Source organism: Diplotaxodon limnothrissa, linkage group LG22, assembly GCF_057381915.1.
Source record: "Diplotaxodon limnothrissa isolate DT_005_m linkage group LG22, D_limnothrissa_male_GT1.1, whole genome shotgun sequence".
Taxonomy (NCBI): domain Eukaryota; kingdom Metazoa; phylum Chordata; class Actinopteri; order Cichliformes; family Cichlidae; genus Diplotaxodon; species Diplotaxodon limnothrissa.
The window spans coordinates 22,313,792-22,331,954 of record NC_140616.1 but is presented as its reverse complement, the minus strand read 5'-3'; the positions used below and the strand labels follow the sequence as shown (position 1 = coordinate 22,331,954).

The 18,163-nt window shown below is 40.3% G+C and overlaps 1 protein-coding gene across 1 annotated transcript; it reads right to left on the bottom strand.

Moving 5' to 3' along the window:
• Positions 1 to 13,165: 13,165 nt before the first annotated feature.
• On the bottom strand, positions 13,166 to 17,696 carry nup42 (nucleoporin 42). The gene is made up of 7 exons (XM_085346433.1): positions 17,460 to 17,696; positions 16,356 to 16,650; positions 16,159 to 16,247; positions 15,996 to 16,072; positions 15,233 to 15,319; positions 14,780 to 14,882; positions 13,166 to 14,549 (listed from the first exon to the last, which is right to left on the bottom strand). The coding sequence occupies exons 1-7, from the start codon at positions 17,635 to 17,637 to the stop codon at positions 14,038 to 14,040; spliced, it is 1,341 nt and encodes a 446-aa protein (XP_085202559.1). The 5' UTR covers positions 17,638 to 17,696; the 3' UTR covers positions 13,166 to 14,037.
• Positions 17,697 to 18,163: the final 467 nt, after the last annotated feature.

Sequence of the window (18,163 nt, the reverse complement as noted above, 5' to 3'; positions counted from 1 at the left end):
CACACGTAATCGCACACAGAGAAACGCAGCATAGTGCAAACACACATATGCTGTGCTGAACGTATGTGCCAGAGTGGGGCAAAAGACAGAACCAAAGTATTGAATGACATAGGGTGTTGACACTGATGTCTTGGCTGCTGGTCTTGAGCTAATATCCAAATCTTCTGTGAACCACTCGGCTCACACACTCAGATCCGATTTCTTCAGTCTCACTTCGACTTGAAAAAGTACAAAGTATCAGAAGGCACGCTGACCAATAAGTGAGAGCACCACTCAATATTCACAAATTTCCATTTCACACTTTGCAGAGCAATATTATGCCTGATGCACACAGACACAAATCTGAATCAAATGCTAACAGCCATGAAATGAACAGAAAAGAGAAAGCTTTTCGCTTTCCCTCTCCCGTTGGCCCAATCAAATTTTTATCCAATAAAATCTTTAATGAGGTGAGTCACCAAGTCACTCCCTCTACATCACCTTGTGACAGCAGACATAAATTCGATTCGTCACACCACGTTTTCGCACAAACTGCTGAAATCATGTTGAATCGGCTGCGGCAGGGAAGCAAAGCTTTGAATTTTCCCCAATCACTGCTACAATTACAGCTCAAATTAGCCTGTCGGAGGTTGTTAACAATGAAATGTGGCATTAAAAAGTGCACATCTGTAAGCAAACAGATGGATGACACTGTGTCTTACTACCATCAGGCAAATGTCAGCCAATGACCAACATCTCTTTAAAGTTTGTTTTTAATTGCAAAAAGAAATATTTGTGATTAAAAACAAATTGATGATAATACAGAAAAAGCACAAAAAAAAAGCTAATGTTAGGTATTAAACAAAATGGAAATTTAGCTTTTTCTCTACCTCAAATAAACAAATTGCTTAATATAGATGGCCAATCTATATACAATGGCCAGCATGGGGCGACTCCACTGGTTAACAAGAGAGGTTCAATTGCATGGAAGGTTGTGAGAAAATTATGCTACTTTATGAATTCAGGACTTCAGCAAACATTTTCCTGATGAGCTCTTAGATTAAAATCTTCTTTAATAAAGTCTAATGTTTGCTTTGTAGCAAAGTGACCCATTCAGAGCAAAAAACAGACTCTAAATGGTATACGATAAACTTTAAGGTATAGCCCACTTCCAATCGATAAGTTGCTTCCTCGTGGACATCCAGTTCAGCAGTTAGTTTTGCTCGTAGATACGAAGGATGTACGGGCAAAACTAACTACGAAGGACTTTCCAATCAGTTTTTCTGTGAAGCGCATTTTGTTTTTTGGGGGGTTTTTTTGTTTTTTTTTGGGGGGGGGGGGGGGGGGGGGGGGTTACAGTGCATAATGGATACATCTCACTAATCAAACTAACAAGCAGCAGCTGCAGCTTATCAGCTCTGCCAACCTTCTAAATGTTCAAAATATCAAAAAAAAAAAAAACTGCACAGGTTGGTGTTAAAATATATTAAATATTCACTCACTCATCCCCACTTTTCCAAACCTATTTCTCTATCATTGAGCTAGAAACATTAGACTTTCATTGAATTAAACACCTTGTCCTGGATTTGAGCCCACAGCTTTTTGGATGAGGCTCATATCATCATCGCATGCCCCACAGAAGCCTCACTAGCTCACAGGGTTTCTCTCTACGCATCGCCATGGGAAATCTGGTGTGAAAACAAGACACACTTTATCACTGCGCTGTCTTCTTTATCTGCCTGTAGTGACAGAAGCGAAATAAACTTCTTTTAATCATTATGTTTATCGTAAAAGCTGTTTGGTAGAAGACAGTCCATTTCCTCGCCGTTTCCCTTGTTGCACTACAAAGGTTGACCCTAAATCACTTTCCACTTTCATCTCTCACTGTAACCTGCAATCTGTCCAGCACTGGACTATTCTCGTTGCACTCTCTTTCTCTTTTCATCACCATCAAAAGAAGGATGCAGAGTTACTCAGTCAGCAGGGGGATGGAGAGCCAGCAGAAAATAGAAAAATAAAAGTCGGAACGGCTGGGCTGAAAGGAAAGTGGGTTAAGAGGGACGTGATGGATGAGACGGCGAGCTTTCCTGACTCATGGCCTGCTTTTGCTGGTGACTAATGTGGCCAGTGACATCTTTCTCACTATCCCTCAGCCCCCACGCCCCTCTGTCTCATCCCACCTGGGACACTGGTAGTCTGCCTGGGGCGGAGTATCACATAGGATCTCACCCAGCTCAACATGTCAAATCACCAAGTTCCAACTTAGAATGCAAGGGCTTGTGTTGTGAGGTTTTCGAGGGCTGCAGTAGGTCTGTAGAGAGATAGCTAGGTTTAACCAAAGCACAGCTTTCTGTCTTATTTACAGCTAAACATTTTAAAGGGATGTGTGCAATGGAATGCATACAGATCCTCCAGGAAGACAGGATAAGAGTTACATGTTTATCTTATATATATATATATATATATATATATATATATAAATATATATATATATATATATATATATAAATATAAATATAAATATATATATATATATATAAATATAAATATACAGTGGGGCAAAAAAGTATTTAGTCAGCCACCGATTGTGCAAGTTCCCCCACCTAAAATGATGACAGAGGTTTGCACCAGAGGTACACTTCAACTGTGAGAGACAGAATGTGAAAAGAAAATCCATGAATTCACATGGTAGGATTTGTAAAGAATTTATTCGTAAATCAGGGTGGAAAATAAGTATTTGGTCACCTCAAACAAGGAAAATCTCTGGCTCTCACAGACCTGTAACATCTTCTGTAAGAAGCTTTTCTGTCCCCCACTCGTTACCTGTATGAATGGCACCTGTTTGAACTCATCATCTGTACAAAAGACACCTGTCCACAGCCTCAAACAGTCAGACTCCAAACTCCGCCATGGCCAAGACCAAAGAGCTTCCTTTAATTTTTTTTAATTATTTTGTTGTTTTAGCAACATTAAATTTAAAAACTGTACTTTTGAGTTAAAATATATATTTATAATTTTAATAGATGACAAATTAAAAAGGCATGAACATTTTTTTGTAATGAAAAAATATCAAACCGTGACACCAAAGTATCGAACCGAACCGTGAATTTTGTGTATCGTTGCACCCCTTCTTTTTTTTTTTAGCTAGACCTAAATGTTATTCTTGTTTTGCTGATATAAATGATTTCTTAATAATAATAATAATGACTATTATTATATTTCAGGGATTTATTTTTATCTGCAGCTGAATCCATACTGTGTTTTTACAACATAACATGCAATCAATTATTATGTTTTATTATTATAAAATGACAATCCTAGGTTTCTTCTAAGGTTTATCACAGTTCGGGTTCCTCTTCTTTTTCTTCTAAATGTGTGTCAAGCAGCAGTGCTGAAACTAGCTCGTGACACAGAACATCACCACTTTGGTGGGGAAAGAACCTGAGTCAGTGTGAGGTTGAGAGATACTGGCTGGATACAGTCAAGCTCACCTCAATTCATGGCTTGGGCTCTGGAGCTAGCGTCCTGAAGAGAGGCCGAACTCTAATAAGAAGACCTTCAGTTCCCACATTCAGCTTTGACAGCATTCCGAGGGAGGCTGGGGACACTGAATCTGAATGGACCACGTTCAATGGCTCAGGAAGCTACACAGAGCTGGCCATCAGAGGTGATGAGAGCCATTAAACGGAATAAAGGGTCCTATCAAGGTTGGTTACCCTACAGGACTCCAAAGACAGCTGCCAGATACCAGCAGGCCAATCAAAGTGCAGCTCTGGTAGTAGCTAAAGCAAAAAGTCAGGTATGGGAGAAGTTTGGCCATAGAGCCAGACTGTCAGTTGGCCTTGAAGCGATTCTGTCAAATCATCACACAACTCGGGAGGCGGAAGCAATGCTCTGCCCACACAGTGTTAATAGTGCAAGTGGGATATTGCTGCTCACAGTAGAGCCAATTCTTCTACACACTGAAAGAAGCTAGTTGAGGTGGTTTGGGCACCTGACTAGGATGCTCCTAAGCACTTCTAGAGTGCGGTGTTTTAAGTATATACCACCAAAAGAAGGCCCTGGGTTAGACTCAGGAGATTATGTGGAGAGATTGCTGGAGAGATTATACTGTATCTCTCAACTGGCCTAGGAATACTCCATTGGCTAACCTGAAGGAGTGTGGCTGAGGAGACAGAGATCTGGGCTGCAGCTGCACAACCCAGTGCTTGATAAATAGCAGATAGCAGGTAGCTGGATGGATGGATAATTGGGCCAAAAAATGAATACACAGACACTAATGGATAGTAAAAGTTAGTGTTGGATTAAATACTCATTTGCAACAGTACTGTTACCGACACTGCCATCTTCGCTCCTCTAACTGACACACAACTGCCCATAACATCACTGCACACAGGCCAGAACACTGGTCTTTCAACCTGGACAATTCCCTCACTGTGTCATGAAAAATGTAAACTTCAAAAATATAGGTCAAAAACCCCCATCACATCCATATGGGCTGACCTCTTCTGGGCAAGGTTCAGTCCAAGTATGCAAAATAATCTTATATAACACCTTAGTGTCTCAGTGGTAAGTCCAGTTTGGAGTGGGAGGTGAGGCGCGAGTCAAGCCAAACAATAATCGTCAGCCAATCACAACCACCGCCATTGATGACACATACCAGTTGGCTAGTGAATTGTGCCCCACAGATGGCTGTCCACGAGTGCACGCAGCGACATACGGTGCAACAATAACACACATATAAATAAGCACCCAGACACGCACACCGGAGCCTGTTCATTGCTATGATAAGTGTCTAGCTCTGCCTCTTGGTTGTTTTCATTTGATTTTCATTTCAAAGAGCACCAGAACCAGCAGTGGGCAGCTACAGATCTGAAGTGTGATCAGATGTGTCAGTGCATTTATGAGTGTGTGTGTGTTGCACTGCACTTTGCCTTTGCCCTTTCCAGCTATTGGTTTTTAGTATTGTGTGTGTGTGTGTGTGTGTGTGTGTGTGTGTGTGTGTGTGTGTGTGTGTGTGTGTGTGTGTGTGTGTGTGTGTGAGCTGAGGCTCTTTGATGGAAGATGATATAGTGCACAAAAGTCAGGCTGGCCTTTGGAGCAGCTCATCTGATAATATGTGATGCTACTCTCCCCACCACTAAGACTCAAGACTATGCACAATCATACAATTGTGGTCACAACTTTACATAATATGATGGTAATTTGAGACTTTTATTCATTTCTTTCAACTTTTCTTTGTCCACAGTGAAATTATTGTACAGCAGACATGTTTACTGACTTAGTGGCTTATTTTGGATTTTCTCAAATCCATACAGTATACAAACGGACGTATTCAAACAGAAGTTTGCATACAGGCTCAAACATATACATAAACTTACTCAAAATCTTTCATTAAATTGTGCTGGATGTTCTACAAGAACTAGTCCAAGGTCATCAGTTTGAATAATGGTGTGTCAAAGTTATTCGGACGCGTCTCCACTTTGCCCAGGTCTGGCAAAAGACTCAAACTGTCACCCTCAGATGAGAGGAAATTTGTTGGGATGTTAAGGAACAACCCAGAAACCACCAAGACTAGAGCCTGCCATGAACCGAAAACTGTTGGAACGCCAGCATCACTGTCCACAGCGAAGCAAGGTTAACAACGCTGACTGAGAGGGTACTCATCATTTTATGGTCAGAAAAGAGAAAGATTGATGTTTCTGGCCACAATGACAAGAGATATGTTAGGAGGAATAAAGATGAGGCTGTACTAACTGTCAAGCATGGTAGCAGTAGCATCATGCTCTGGGGCTGTTTTGTTGATATTCATACACTGCACAAAGTGGATGGAATAATGAATAGTAATCAACGACTAGACGAAACTTGGAAAAAACTGTGCGTTCCAGCAGGACAATGAACCGAAACACACATCAAAACTGGTTTGTGACTGGATTAAACTTCTGGAATGGTCTTCCTAAAGTCTTAACCTCAATCCTACAGACTATGCTTGAAATCCAGGTCCATGTCACGGTTCTGGGTCGGTTCGACCCAGCATTTTGAGTTTATTATGTTTTGATTTATTTTTGAATGATCGTTTTGTTACTCTTGTGCTTTGTTGATCATTATTATTATTATTATTGGAATTCTATGTGTCTGTTTATTCATGTTTTAGGAATTGTCCTTCGGTTGTGTCTGTATAGTATAGTTCAAGTTCCATGTGTCATTTTCTGTCTATCTCTCAGTGTCGTGTCTGCGTCCTTGTGTAGTGTTTTCTTGTTTCCTGTTTTATTGTGAAGGTCGGCGTCTCATGTGAGTGTGTTCAGTTTTGTCTCGTCTCGTTAATTACTCCCAGCTGTGTCCACCACCTGTGTGTAATCTCCCTGTGTTTCTCTGTGAGTATTTAAGTCGCGTCTCCTGTCATTGTAGTTGCTGGTCTGTCTGTGTATCCACCATGTCTCACTTGTGTGTTTTCCCTGCTGTCCGTCGTCATTCTCCGCTGCTCATCCTCCGCTGCTCATCCTCCTTCATGTTCATGTCCTGGTTTGTGTTCACTAGTTTAGTTGTTCTCAGTTTAGATAGCCTTCTGTTCCTTTTGCCGTTTGCCCATTTTTATTTTGTGTTTAATAAACCACCCTCACACCTTTACAACTGCCTGCGTTTGGATCCTCCTTTATTTGCGAGTGAGATGAGTTCATGGAAATCACTGTATGTAAACTTCTGAGCACAGCTATATATTTCATCCAAGTAAATATTTTACAATAAGAGGCTTTTGTTCCATCCCAGACTTGCAGCTCAAAAGCTGCTTGGAAAGCCACACCCAACCAAATCTGGAGTAAAACTGTGACACGAGCACATGAATACTTCATAAGCAGACATGTGAGCTAAATGGCAGCTTTTGAGGATATAAAATGGGATGAGTGATCCTTGGTCTCTCTTAAATCGGTACAGAATAGCAAATTTATGAAAACTGGCTTCTGTGAATGTGTGAGTTCAAATTAAATGGAAGTACAGGGCCACAGCTTTCCACAGCACAAGTTTCAGTCTTTTTAAGATTTTATTTACTCAGTTGCGTTTCATTGGATTATTCAAAGGATCGAGTCTGAGTCACGGTAGCATTTTAAGAGTTAAGCATGAGGATAATTATTCTCTTTCTCCTTGAAACAGGCCGAGAAGATACAGTCCTTTAGTGCCAGTTAATGCACTTACTCGCTCTCGCTTACTCATGCTTAATACTAACAATTACAAGTGTCACAAATATCAAACTGCCTTCATACTATTCCCTTCACACGATTGAGAGAAAGTCAAAGTACAGCTACTTTGAAACCAAAGACTCTTTATTTTAAAAGGCCTTAGAAGTGTTAGAGACAAAACCTTTTTCTTTCCATCACTGTCTCATGCTTCAGAAATATAATATCTTCAGTTTTAAAAATGTTTAAATATTTACTTTTGCTTGTTCTTTTTATAAGATCCTACATGGACTTGCTCCACCCTCACTGAGTGAGTTCATCATGTTTAAATCCAATATCAGTGGAAGAGTAATCAGATCCTCTACTAGAAGGGATTGTACAGTACCTTTGGTATCTCACTACCTCTGGCAAAGATACTGAGATGTGGAATGGTATTCCAGCTGTATTACAGTTTTTACCGAATGCCTAAACACTAACTGTGATTCCTGTAGCACAATTTCTAAAACTAGTCAGACGTATAGCAAAACCACTCACTGAGTTTGCAAAACTAAAAGCACAAAAACTGCTTTGCACTCAGTTTGCAATTTTGTAACACACACTTTGCAAGACTGTAGGCACAATTCACTGCACAACACTCAATTTCCAAATTTCCAACACACTCCTAGCAAAAGTATACACATGTATGGCTATCATTAACACTAATTTGCCAACTGTCTGGCACACTTTCACATGTGAAAACTTTCTTAGATAATTCGTTCACTTTGCAATCAGCCTAAGCACTATAATACAGGTAAGCTGTGTGTGCGGAGTACAATGGTGGGAGCAGAAAGAGTGAGAAGTAGAGGAGGCCGAGGAAGAGGACGTGGAGGTGAAGAAGTAGGATGAAGAGGACGACAAGGACAAGGAGGAGCAAGAGGAAGACGAGGAGGGGGCAGAGGAAGCATGTTCACTGCAGACCACGTAACCCATATAGTCATTATGGCGATTGCAAATAATCCTATACTTGGAAATAAACACTTGTGTTTGTTTTGATGTGTTTGACTAAACACCAGTACTTGAAGTTTGGATCCCTCCATGCTTATGGATCTATGACAGAAGTATGAGCTCAAACTGACATAGCCTACCTTGTGCACAGGGAAGGCAAACGCCAGATGTGTTTTGTATTCATACCATCGGTGTGCAGTTGGCGCATTGTGTGCTTAGTAGATGATGGCTTGTGTGTACTGTTTGATACGGAAACACCATTTTTACAAAGGTGTGAAGAGTTAATCTAGCTGTGTTTGCTTTTGCAAGAGAACTAAAATGTTTGGATAATTGGGTGACAGGTTGTTTTATTTGTGTGTAGAGTTTTGCTAAATTAGCCAATAGTTACATAACATGTGCTTAAGCAATCAGAAAAAACTGTAAGAGAATGGACTTCCTTCAACACATTTAAAACTAATCTCAAACGATGGCTAAACAGGAATCAGATTTGCAATCACTAGTTCTATATTAATATGTGTTATTTTTAATGTTACATATTTTGGGTTTCATTGTAATATAACATTTTGTGCTGTAATTTCATGTATTTGTTGTCTGGACTAGATTGTTGTACACTGTCTGAGGGTTTGCTAAATTCCGTATTTATTGTTTTTGTCTGACCTGCCAGGTGCTACAGATGTAAATTTAGCCTGTTGGCTAACTCTGGCATATTTACATTGATATATGTTCATTAATATGCGCTGTCTCTTTTTATTCAAAAGAAGATCCTGAGTCACATGTTTCAGTTTCCTTCCACAGGTGGGGAGCACAGTCTGCGCTTCCATTCTGGTGTTTGCATCTCCCTTCATTTGTGTGCATACACGTTCATGCAGCCATCTGATACAACCTCACACCTCAGCGTGCACTTGGCACAGGCAAGGGGCAGGCATCTTAAAATATGCTCAGTTTCACTCACACTCCCTCCTTCCTCTCCATTCACTGTCACGTGCAGCATAAACAAACACCATAAGAAAGGGGCAGCAGTGCATAAACTGAATTATAGCGAGGCACCTTTATGCCTTTGACCTCATGCAGCCATCCACAGATCACCAGAAGGGCACAGCTGACCTATGACATGCCTGAACTTTCTCCCTACATGTCTAAATCAGCAGAGACAACTGGTTCCACATCTCTTAAGCAAACATCAGTGTAGACTAAGAATCATCAGAATCAGAATACTTTATTAGTAAAAGTGAAAGCAAGAAAATTGTGTCTATGAGTATTTAGGCCACAATGCTATATCCACCACAGCATCACTGTGCATCATATATACTGTCTCTTATGACCGTATTAATCTCTTTAAACACTTAACGAGATTAAAGTAAGAAAAGACATGAACCTGTAAGCTGTATCGTGGCAATTGCTTACTAACAAAGATGAGAGCATAACAGAGGAAACCAAGTATTTCCAGCTGATGTGCTGCAAATAATCTAATCCAGTCCACTACCTCCAAAATGCCTATAGCCTGTACACTGCAAGATTAAACACAGTTTAAGATATCTGCGCCATGCTCCTCTCATCTGCTCAGATATCAGTTGTATTATTCCGATCATCAGTCCATTGGTGCGATCATTGTCCTGCACGGACACTGAGCACCGCGAGCCGCGCAATTAAGAAGGAATCAGTGCACTTACCACTTACAGCAAGGAGCGGCGAAGGCAAGGTGCGGGGAGTCGGAAGTTGTCAAATTAATGTTTGCTTCTGTCGTTTTTGTAAGTATGTCATCGTTTGGGTTTTATTTTCGCTGTGCTGGTGTGAGGACGGCGGTTCGCAGGACGGCTTGTCGGCTCTGTGATGCTGGTCACACGGCATGCAAGGCGCGGCGAGAAACGCGCTGCTGTGGCGAAAGGGATAGGAGGGTGGGAAGGAGGGAGAGGAGAGATGGATTACAAGCAGGCCCAGCCGCTTGGAGAAGACAGGCAAACAGCGACTACGCGTGGACATGTGTGGAGAAAGCGTGGAGGGAACTGTAAATGTTTACCTGTGCAAAAGCGTCCACCTGTCCTCACATTTATCATTGTGATTCACCTTTGCCATTCTTCGTTTCGGCCTCAGGAGGAAACTGTTTTCAGGCTGGAGAAAGTTACATTTTACGTTTTATTAACTGCTTTGCACCAGCTTTTAGCCCAGTGGTTTTCAAAAAAACTATTTCTGGCATGACCCAGTTGTGAAATAAATTTTACAAAATTATAATTTTAGTTAAATAAAAAAGTAAACACAGCAACCTTTTATTAAATAATAATGCTAATGATAATAATGTAGCTGCATTTAAAAAATATGTTACAGGAACTGCCTTTTTAAAAACCTTAATTAGGCACTATAAACAGCTAGCAGTAGTTGATATGCAGTTAGCATATAAACTAGCTTACCAAGCTAGATAGCAAAGAAAACAGGAAGAATAGAAGAATTGAATAGCCAATTTATAACGTTAATCACATAAAGTAACAGCTGTATGTGTAAATAAGCCAACAGGGTTTTGGGGGGGGGTTAGCTAAAAAGGTTATGTTGATGTTCTTGTCATAGTACTTTTTTTATTCCCCCAAAGTGAAATATTAATCATAGCTGGTGTGTTAAATCCATAAATTTAGGGTTTTCATGTAGCAAATTCACAATGGGGATGAGACTCACTCCAACAAGTCACAGTCCATGGCTGTGAAATAGTTAACACACATTATAATGTGTTAATTGGCGATTTTTAGATGTGTTGTCATTTTTGCAGAGAGCGGCAATAACTTTGCCACTCTTGCTGTTTTGTTAAGCTAATGGTCTCCTGGCTGCACAGCCTCATACTTAATGGACAAAAAAGAGAGTAAAAGAAATCTTCTAATGTTAATTTCAGCAAAACAACTAAAGGGTGTATGTGGCAAAATGTCAAACTCGTTTACTCTAAAGCGTTGTAATGAGTTATATATATTTACATGTGTCCTAGCTCCTAAAGTTATTTAATCCAACAAGTGTGAAGAAAACAGTTACTTTTCTTTTGCAGCCACTCATGGTGAACTTCAAGAATTGTTGAACTCTTTGGCGGTCGCTGCCTTTTGCAAGACTGAAATTATTCTCTGATCTAACTCAAACAGCTGCAAGCAATCGCAGGCTGGAGTACGTACAGTAGGCCTATGCAAGTTGAGACTCTTGGCTTGGACACAGCATTTAAATTTTTCCATTTCTGTAATGTATAAAACTCAACAAGTATACTGGATGTTTGCTAGAGATGACTCATAACACATCACATTGTTACTGTCTGAGTTACCCAGTCTGTACAGCACCAGTACACTAGATTAATGTGAAATGAAATTTCAAAAAAAAAAAAAAGCAGACATGATCTTTACTGGAAAGTATTTTGAATTTATATGAGATCTAATGAAATTGAAATGGCTATGCTTCCGTTTCCACTTAGTGAGTATGCAGCAGTGTCTGCACAGTTAAGATTGATGCTTTGAATTTATTTTCTATCCAGCCTTTTTGGATCTCCAGTTCAATATTTAAAACAAGACCAGCCTTAAATGCAGCATGTGCAGTATATTCTCTAAGCCAACGTTTCTTACTCTCAGTGTGTTAAGCGGAAGACACTAATCCTACTATGAAACCATAAACATCCTCAGCATGGAAACACAAGGCCAGACATGGACCTATAAAAATATATTTGCAGGTGAAATATGTGCCACCAAGGCCTCTTGCAAAAGGCCAGTCAGATAGGCATAAATCAGAGGCCTTGGATCAATGCCCTGTTTCCCATAGGCAAACTGCTGTGGCACAACACAATCAATTCTACCTCTGGATTCATAGCTCCAATTACTAAGCCTTGTTCTCTGCTACAACTATAAAAGGGGTGGTGTGTGTGTGTGTGTTGGAGGGGTCACCTGGAATCATACCCTATTTATAGTAGTTTTGGATTCAACTCAGTTCCTCTGAAATGTGCAGAGGGGCAACCGAAGCGTTTCTTTCTTTCCAGTGCTGACATCAGCTAATGCAGACACCACAGTGGCAATGGAAACAGCGTGCATTTAGTCACCCTATAATAAAGACAAAAATTGCTGATCTGGAAAAGTTAGCAGCAGGCAGAAGTCATAATTCAAAGGGCTGCTACACAGCCGGGGCATGCAGTCTAAAGGAGGGCATCAACCAGACAGACAGCTCCTGTTTCCCTCTTATCGATAGGTGTGTTAAATATATTAAAGCACCATATACTGTGTACATCTGGTTCGTGTTGCTGAAGTCAGGGCACAGTCAATTGGATTACAGTGCACGCTGTGTTGTTTAAGCAGTGATTTCACAGGAGGGTTGGGAAGGGAGGACTGAAGGAGCATATGGACTCAAGTCTTGACGCTGTATTTCCATCATTTTAAATGTAGGGTCCCTCTTGGGGAATATTTAATGATCCATGGGAGGAAAGGAGGGTACGCATGTGTGTTAAGATTACGCACAACTGGTCAGACGAGCAATCCCACATCATCACTGAGGTGATGTATCTGAGTGAGTAAATGATACCAATGAAACCCCGTGCGTTTCTGTGTGTGTATTCAGGTATCCACAGACTCATCCCCTCACTCATGCATACCCTACGTAAACACAAGCAATGCTATCGATTTGATGCCGTAGCAAACCTGCTTATTTGGTGTGGGGTGGGGTAACAAACACTCACAAGCGCCCTTATTTATCAGTTAGATTGCTTTAAAAGTCACAGGACAGCAATACAAACACATTTCAGCGGCACGAGGGAGCAAGTGCCTTTTCATGAGAGCGTGTCTTTTTCAGTCGTTCATTAATCAGCTGAATTATTTATCATCTTCTAGCAGGGGGTGGGTGGGAGTTTACTGCTGAGGGACAGAGGAGCAGGAGAGAAAATGACTGTGTTGCACACTGTTGCTCACAGTTAATGTTCAGTATTTATAAGAACACAAAATTTGTATTAATTATATCTACAAGGCCTTTTTGACCTGGCTGTAAAACACGGACACACAAACGCAGGCAAACACGAAACCCAGCTTCACCTCCGACTGAAGCTACGCACTCCCCGTCAGCTGAAAATATGCTCGAGTCAGCAGAGGTAGAGCCCCCTCAGCAGAATGGTTTATTGCTGTCACATGGATCACTCTTGCTGTCCCACCATTTGCTCAGCACCTAATAAATACATTCTGAACAGCTTATTTATTCTCTGTCATTTGGAAGCTGCCTCACTTTGCTCTCTGTTAGCAGAAATCTGGTGTGAATAAATGTTTGTTTTTGGTTTCCAGGCCTTGATTTTGTTGTTTTATCACATTACATTGCAAGGGAAAAGTAGCCTGAAGTTAAAAAGTACTTCTAGGTTAAAACACAAGTACACTTAAATGCAGAAAAAATAACAATAATAATAAAGAAAAAAAAAAACCCTCATGGACAGCTTGTATTGTGACACCACCTTCTGACTGACACATGTAATTACAGCAAGAATTCCTATCCCATGAAACCTTAAATGAAATACATTTATTTACCTTTAGCCCAACACACAGATTTACTCCACATAAAGTTCAAGAAGCTGATTTGCTGAATTTTGCATGTTTGATCATTAAAAATTAAAATAAACCTTTAAAAGATTTTTTCCCCATCAACTTTTCTTGCTGTACCCTTAGGTACTTAAAAGGGAAAAAAAAATCAACAAATTAAAACCCATGCAACCTAAAATCGTTCAAAAATAGAACTTTTTATGACAAAAGATAGCTCGAAAGTACACAGCACACTTCCAAACTGAGTTTTCTCCACCTACACCGAGGAGAAGTGTGTGGATGTCAGCCACATCTTCAAAATTACTTGCACGGAAAAGGTTTAAAGCTTAAAGTTTACACAAAATTATAGTTTTTAGTTTAATAATCTACCCATATTCTCCACAGTATCACACCACTAGCAGGTTAGAAGGGGGGGGCTTCAGTGGAATCTGTCCCAGAGTGAATTTCTTAGCCTTGAACTGACTCAGTTCCTCTTCGGTCAGTTTACTCTCAGGGGAAAACAGACTATCTGACGCCCCTTCGGCAGACCCAGTTCCTGAAGTGGGCTGAGTGGCTGCTGCCCCAAATCCTCCACTTGTCTGCCCAAAAAGACTGCTGCTTCCTGTTGTCGCAGGGGCTCCAACCCCGAAACTGCTGCTTGCTCCAGTGGGGAAACTAAATCCAGAGGCAGATCCAAATCCTGACGCAGGTGCTGGTTTGTCCGTGGTGGTAGAGGCGAAGGAGAAACTTGAAGCTGAAGGTGTAGAGGAGGACGCAGTGCCGAACCCAGAGGGAGGCTGTGTGGGAGCTGCTAAGATGTCACCAAAACCTGTTGAAGATGACTGTGTGGCTGCAGAGCCAAATCCACTATTTGAAGCAGAAAAGCTGAAACCGCTGGCCTGGGCTGGTGCACCAAAATCTGCAGGAACAGAAGGACTTAGAGTTATCATGGAGTGATGGATAATTTTATAAAATACCTTTTATTATGAAATTCTGAAAACCTATACTTTGATTAATTTAGTGCTAAAATACTAAACTACATGCAGTCTCTGTAAAATCTGCTCAAGCATCATAACTCATTAGAAATGGGAAGTACCTTCAAAAAAGAAAGACAGTTTATGATTCAATGAAGAAATCGTTAATCTTTACCTTTGCTTCCAAAGCTGGAGATTGAGGATCCAAATCCAGTTGCTGTTGTCGAACCAAACCCACCTGAAGATCCCTGAGGTGCGGCACCATTTAATTCTGCAAGCTGCAATGAAAACAAATGAAGTAAAAAAAGAAAGAAAAAAAAACCACTGAATTAAAAGCCCCAAAACAGACAGGAGCAATGCTAGTGTCAAATCAGAACGTCAGCATTAAATCTAAACCAGGTGTTCGATACGTTCAAAGAGTAGAAGGAAACTTTATTAAACGAAAATGTATTCTGACATTTCCATTGCTGCACACTGCTGACATGCACACCTAATGGCAAAAATCTAAACACATCTTCTCAGTGCTGTTTGGTTTTCACGTCTCATTAGGGACCAGTTATGGACTCTGGAATTGTAACAAATGATCTAAAGTTGGGAAGCGATGTTTGTGAGGATCTGTGTGTCTTACCAGTGCCGCACGAGTGGCTGGATTCATAATCTTCAATTCCTGGACTCTGTTTTTCCACTGACTGAGCAGCTGATTGATGCCATTCATCTAAGCACAGACAAGAGGAATTTCTTATACTCTTAGAAATACTTAAACACATTTAACCTTTTGCCTTCCGATATTAAATTAGAGCTTGATTATAATAATCAAGCCCATGTAACAAAAAGACTTGGGGCCATGCTTCTATCCACGACGAAGATGTGATACCGCGGAAGCACTAGCTGGTAGTCGGGCCGTACGCGTGTCTTTGTGGATTATGTTCAACTGCACTAAGTCCGCTTGTAGTCGAAAAACAAACAGGCAAACATTTATTTCCACAGTTTTGAAATACAGTGATCCGTTTGAATGTTCCTGTACACTGCAAACACAGTAAGAAACTGTTTTTCTCCACAGCTAGTTAAAGCCCCCGTAGCTCCACACTGCCCGTCGCGAACGTTCCCCCCGTGCACAGTTACCGTGTGTTAAAGGAACAGTACGTAAAAATTAAATAAGGCAAGAAAATACAATTTAACTGTAAATCTTACGCTAAAGAAATTATAAAGTAAAAACTGAAATTCCCCATTATCTTACACTTATCCTTATCCAAAATGATTCAAATTATTAACAAATATACACTCTGTGCAATCTGAGTAAACTAAGAGATGATTAGACCTTTATCCTATACAAGATGAATACTGACCCAAAGCCAAACAGACATGACATTACTAAGGAACACTACACTTACGTAGCCCTGCAGATCTCCTGAAGGTCTTGTGGAGTAGTATTCCAGCCGGAGCTCTTCAGGGGAGAGGTCAGTGAAACCTGTAGTCAAAACATAGGAAACATGTTCAGGTCCAGTGTTTCAGTTTTTAAAAATATACATTTAAAATGAAAAATCTCATACACACCAGATACAAGTGTCTTGAAGCTATAATAACACGAGAATCCCCACTGGCCAGACTTCTCCCAAACATCCATGTCCATCTGAATAACTTCCCTGGATAACAAATATGACAATGATTTCCTTACGACTGATAAAAAAAATTTGTTTAAAAAAAAAAAAAAAAAAAAAAAAAGAACATTATGTTTTCTCATAAAGACTCACAGTTTTTTGTCGTCGTCTTCATCACCAACTGTTCCTCCCGCTGGCCTTCCTCCCCCCCTGCTTCCCCTGTCAAAGGTGCTGGGAGTATTAAGAGCTGAAAATCTGTTTTGACTTGAGAAACTAAAGTCGGAGCTCTTCACATTTTCTCTTCGCCCTCCACCACCACCACCTCCTCCTCCCCCTCCCCCACCTCCTCCATGACCCCAGTCGTCACTTCCGTGAGAAGAGAAGGATGAAGGCTGGATGTAGTTTCCTTTTTGCTGGGAAGGATTCACCCAGACTCTGTTTCCAAACCCTGGAATCAAAATACAAACCAGTGTCACAAAGCATTACAAATTGTGTAAAATACACTCCATAGTGCATCATCATTATTAACCAATTTTAATCCTTGTTTAAATCACTTTATTAGCTCTCTGGATAGCTTTATCCTCAACTTTCTGCTTTACTGAAAGCTGGTTGTCTGCTTTACATTCATTTATTTGATAACCACCATGAGGTCTCATGAAGTGGTAACATGAAATTAAATTGCTGTTGTTTAGCACACACCTGACCTTTGTAAAATATGTATTTGTTTCTAGTATAACTGCATTGGAAAATAAACTACGACACAGTAACATTACCCATCCCTCCTATACTAAATGTGCATTCATGTGGCTTCAGAATAACAGGAAAACCTCTTCTGTGATGCCCATTCAAGTTTGGGAAAAATAAAAAACCCATATGCCAAGTTGTTGACATACTTAAAACTTAACAGAGTTGATATTTTTGACTGGGCCCCGTGCTATGAAGTGAATTCAACATACTCAGGCTACCCTTCCATTTCTAAATAAGCTAGCATGACGGGGACACACCCCAGTAAGAAGTGAACCACAGTTGAAAATCCAGGGTTAACTCCATGGTTAAGTTACCTAGATAAGCACAATCTCAGCCCACTGTTCAAATACCCTACCCACGAAGCAAACTTAATTTGCCTACAATTCAGTGGAACAGTAAAGGAAGGCTAACAAAAGCTAGCTAAGAGAGCGAAAACATCACACGAAGAATGCTAAAGAAACTGAAAGTACGTTTAGATGAATGTTAACTTATCAAAGACGTTACCTCCACCTCCACTTCTGGGCTGTTGCTGACCAGAGGAGCGGTTGCTGTAGTTGTTGTTATATCCTCCACCACCTCCTCCTCCTCCTCCTCCTCCTCCTCCTCTGCTTCCTCCTCTTGGGTGCTCATTCCAACATTTTTCGCCGTAACGACAGCGGCCCTGAAGAAAGAAGTTGCACACAGGCATTTCCAAAAGGTGCTAAAGGCGTCTTTTAGAGCGCAAAAACACCACTTCCACTCGGCAATATTTTCTGGCCGTGTCTGAACTGCGGTCGCACGAGATTTACGTCACCACTCGTCCCACGTGGTCTTTTTTTTTCGGGTGGGATTCTTTTTTTTTTTTAATTTCTTTACCAGATAATTTCTCTATCAGATATTTTTTAATTTTAACAAAAGTTATATAATAATATAAAATAATAATATTAATAACAAGAAATTAAATAATCATATTAAATTAAAAACACATTTTATTTCATTTTTTGTAATTTAACCTTTACCAAAGGAAAAACAAATCTGTATTTTTATTTTATTTTATTTGACCAAAATGTAAGGAGAAGAAACTACAGATACCTGAAAATTGTAGTAGTATTAGTATTTGTACTTGGTAAAGTATGGTAAAGTCCTTGGTAAATGTTGTTAAATAATGTCACAACTACTAATAACTCACTCAGCTACTAACTTATAAGATCTTATTAAACATGACTCAGCTAAAA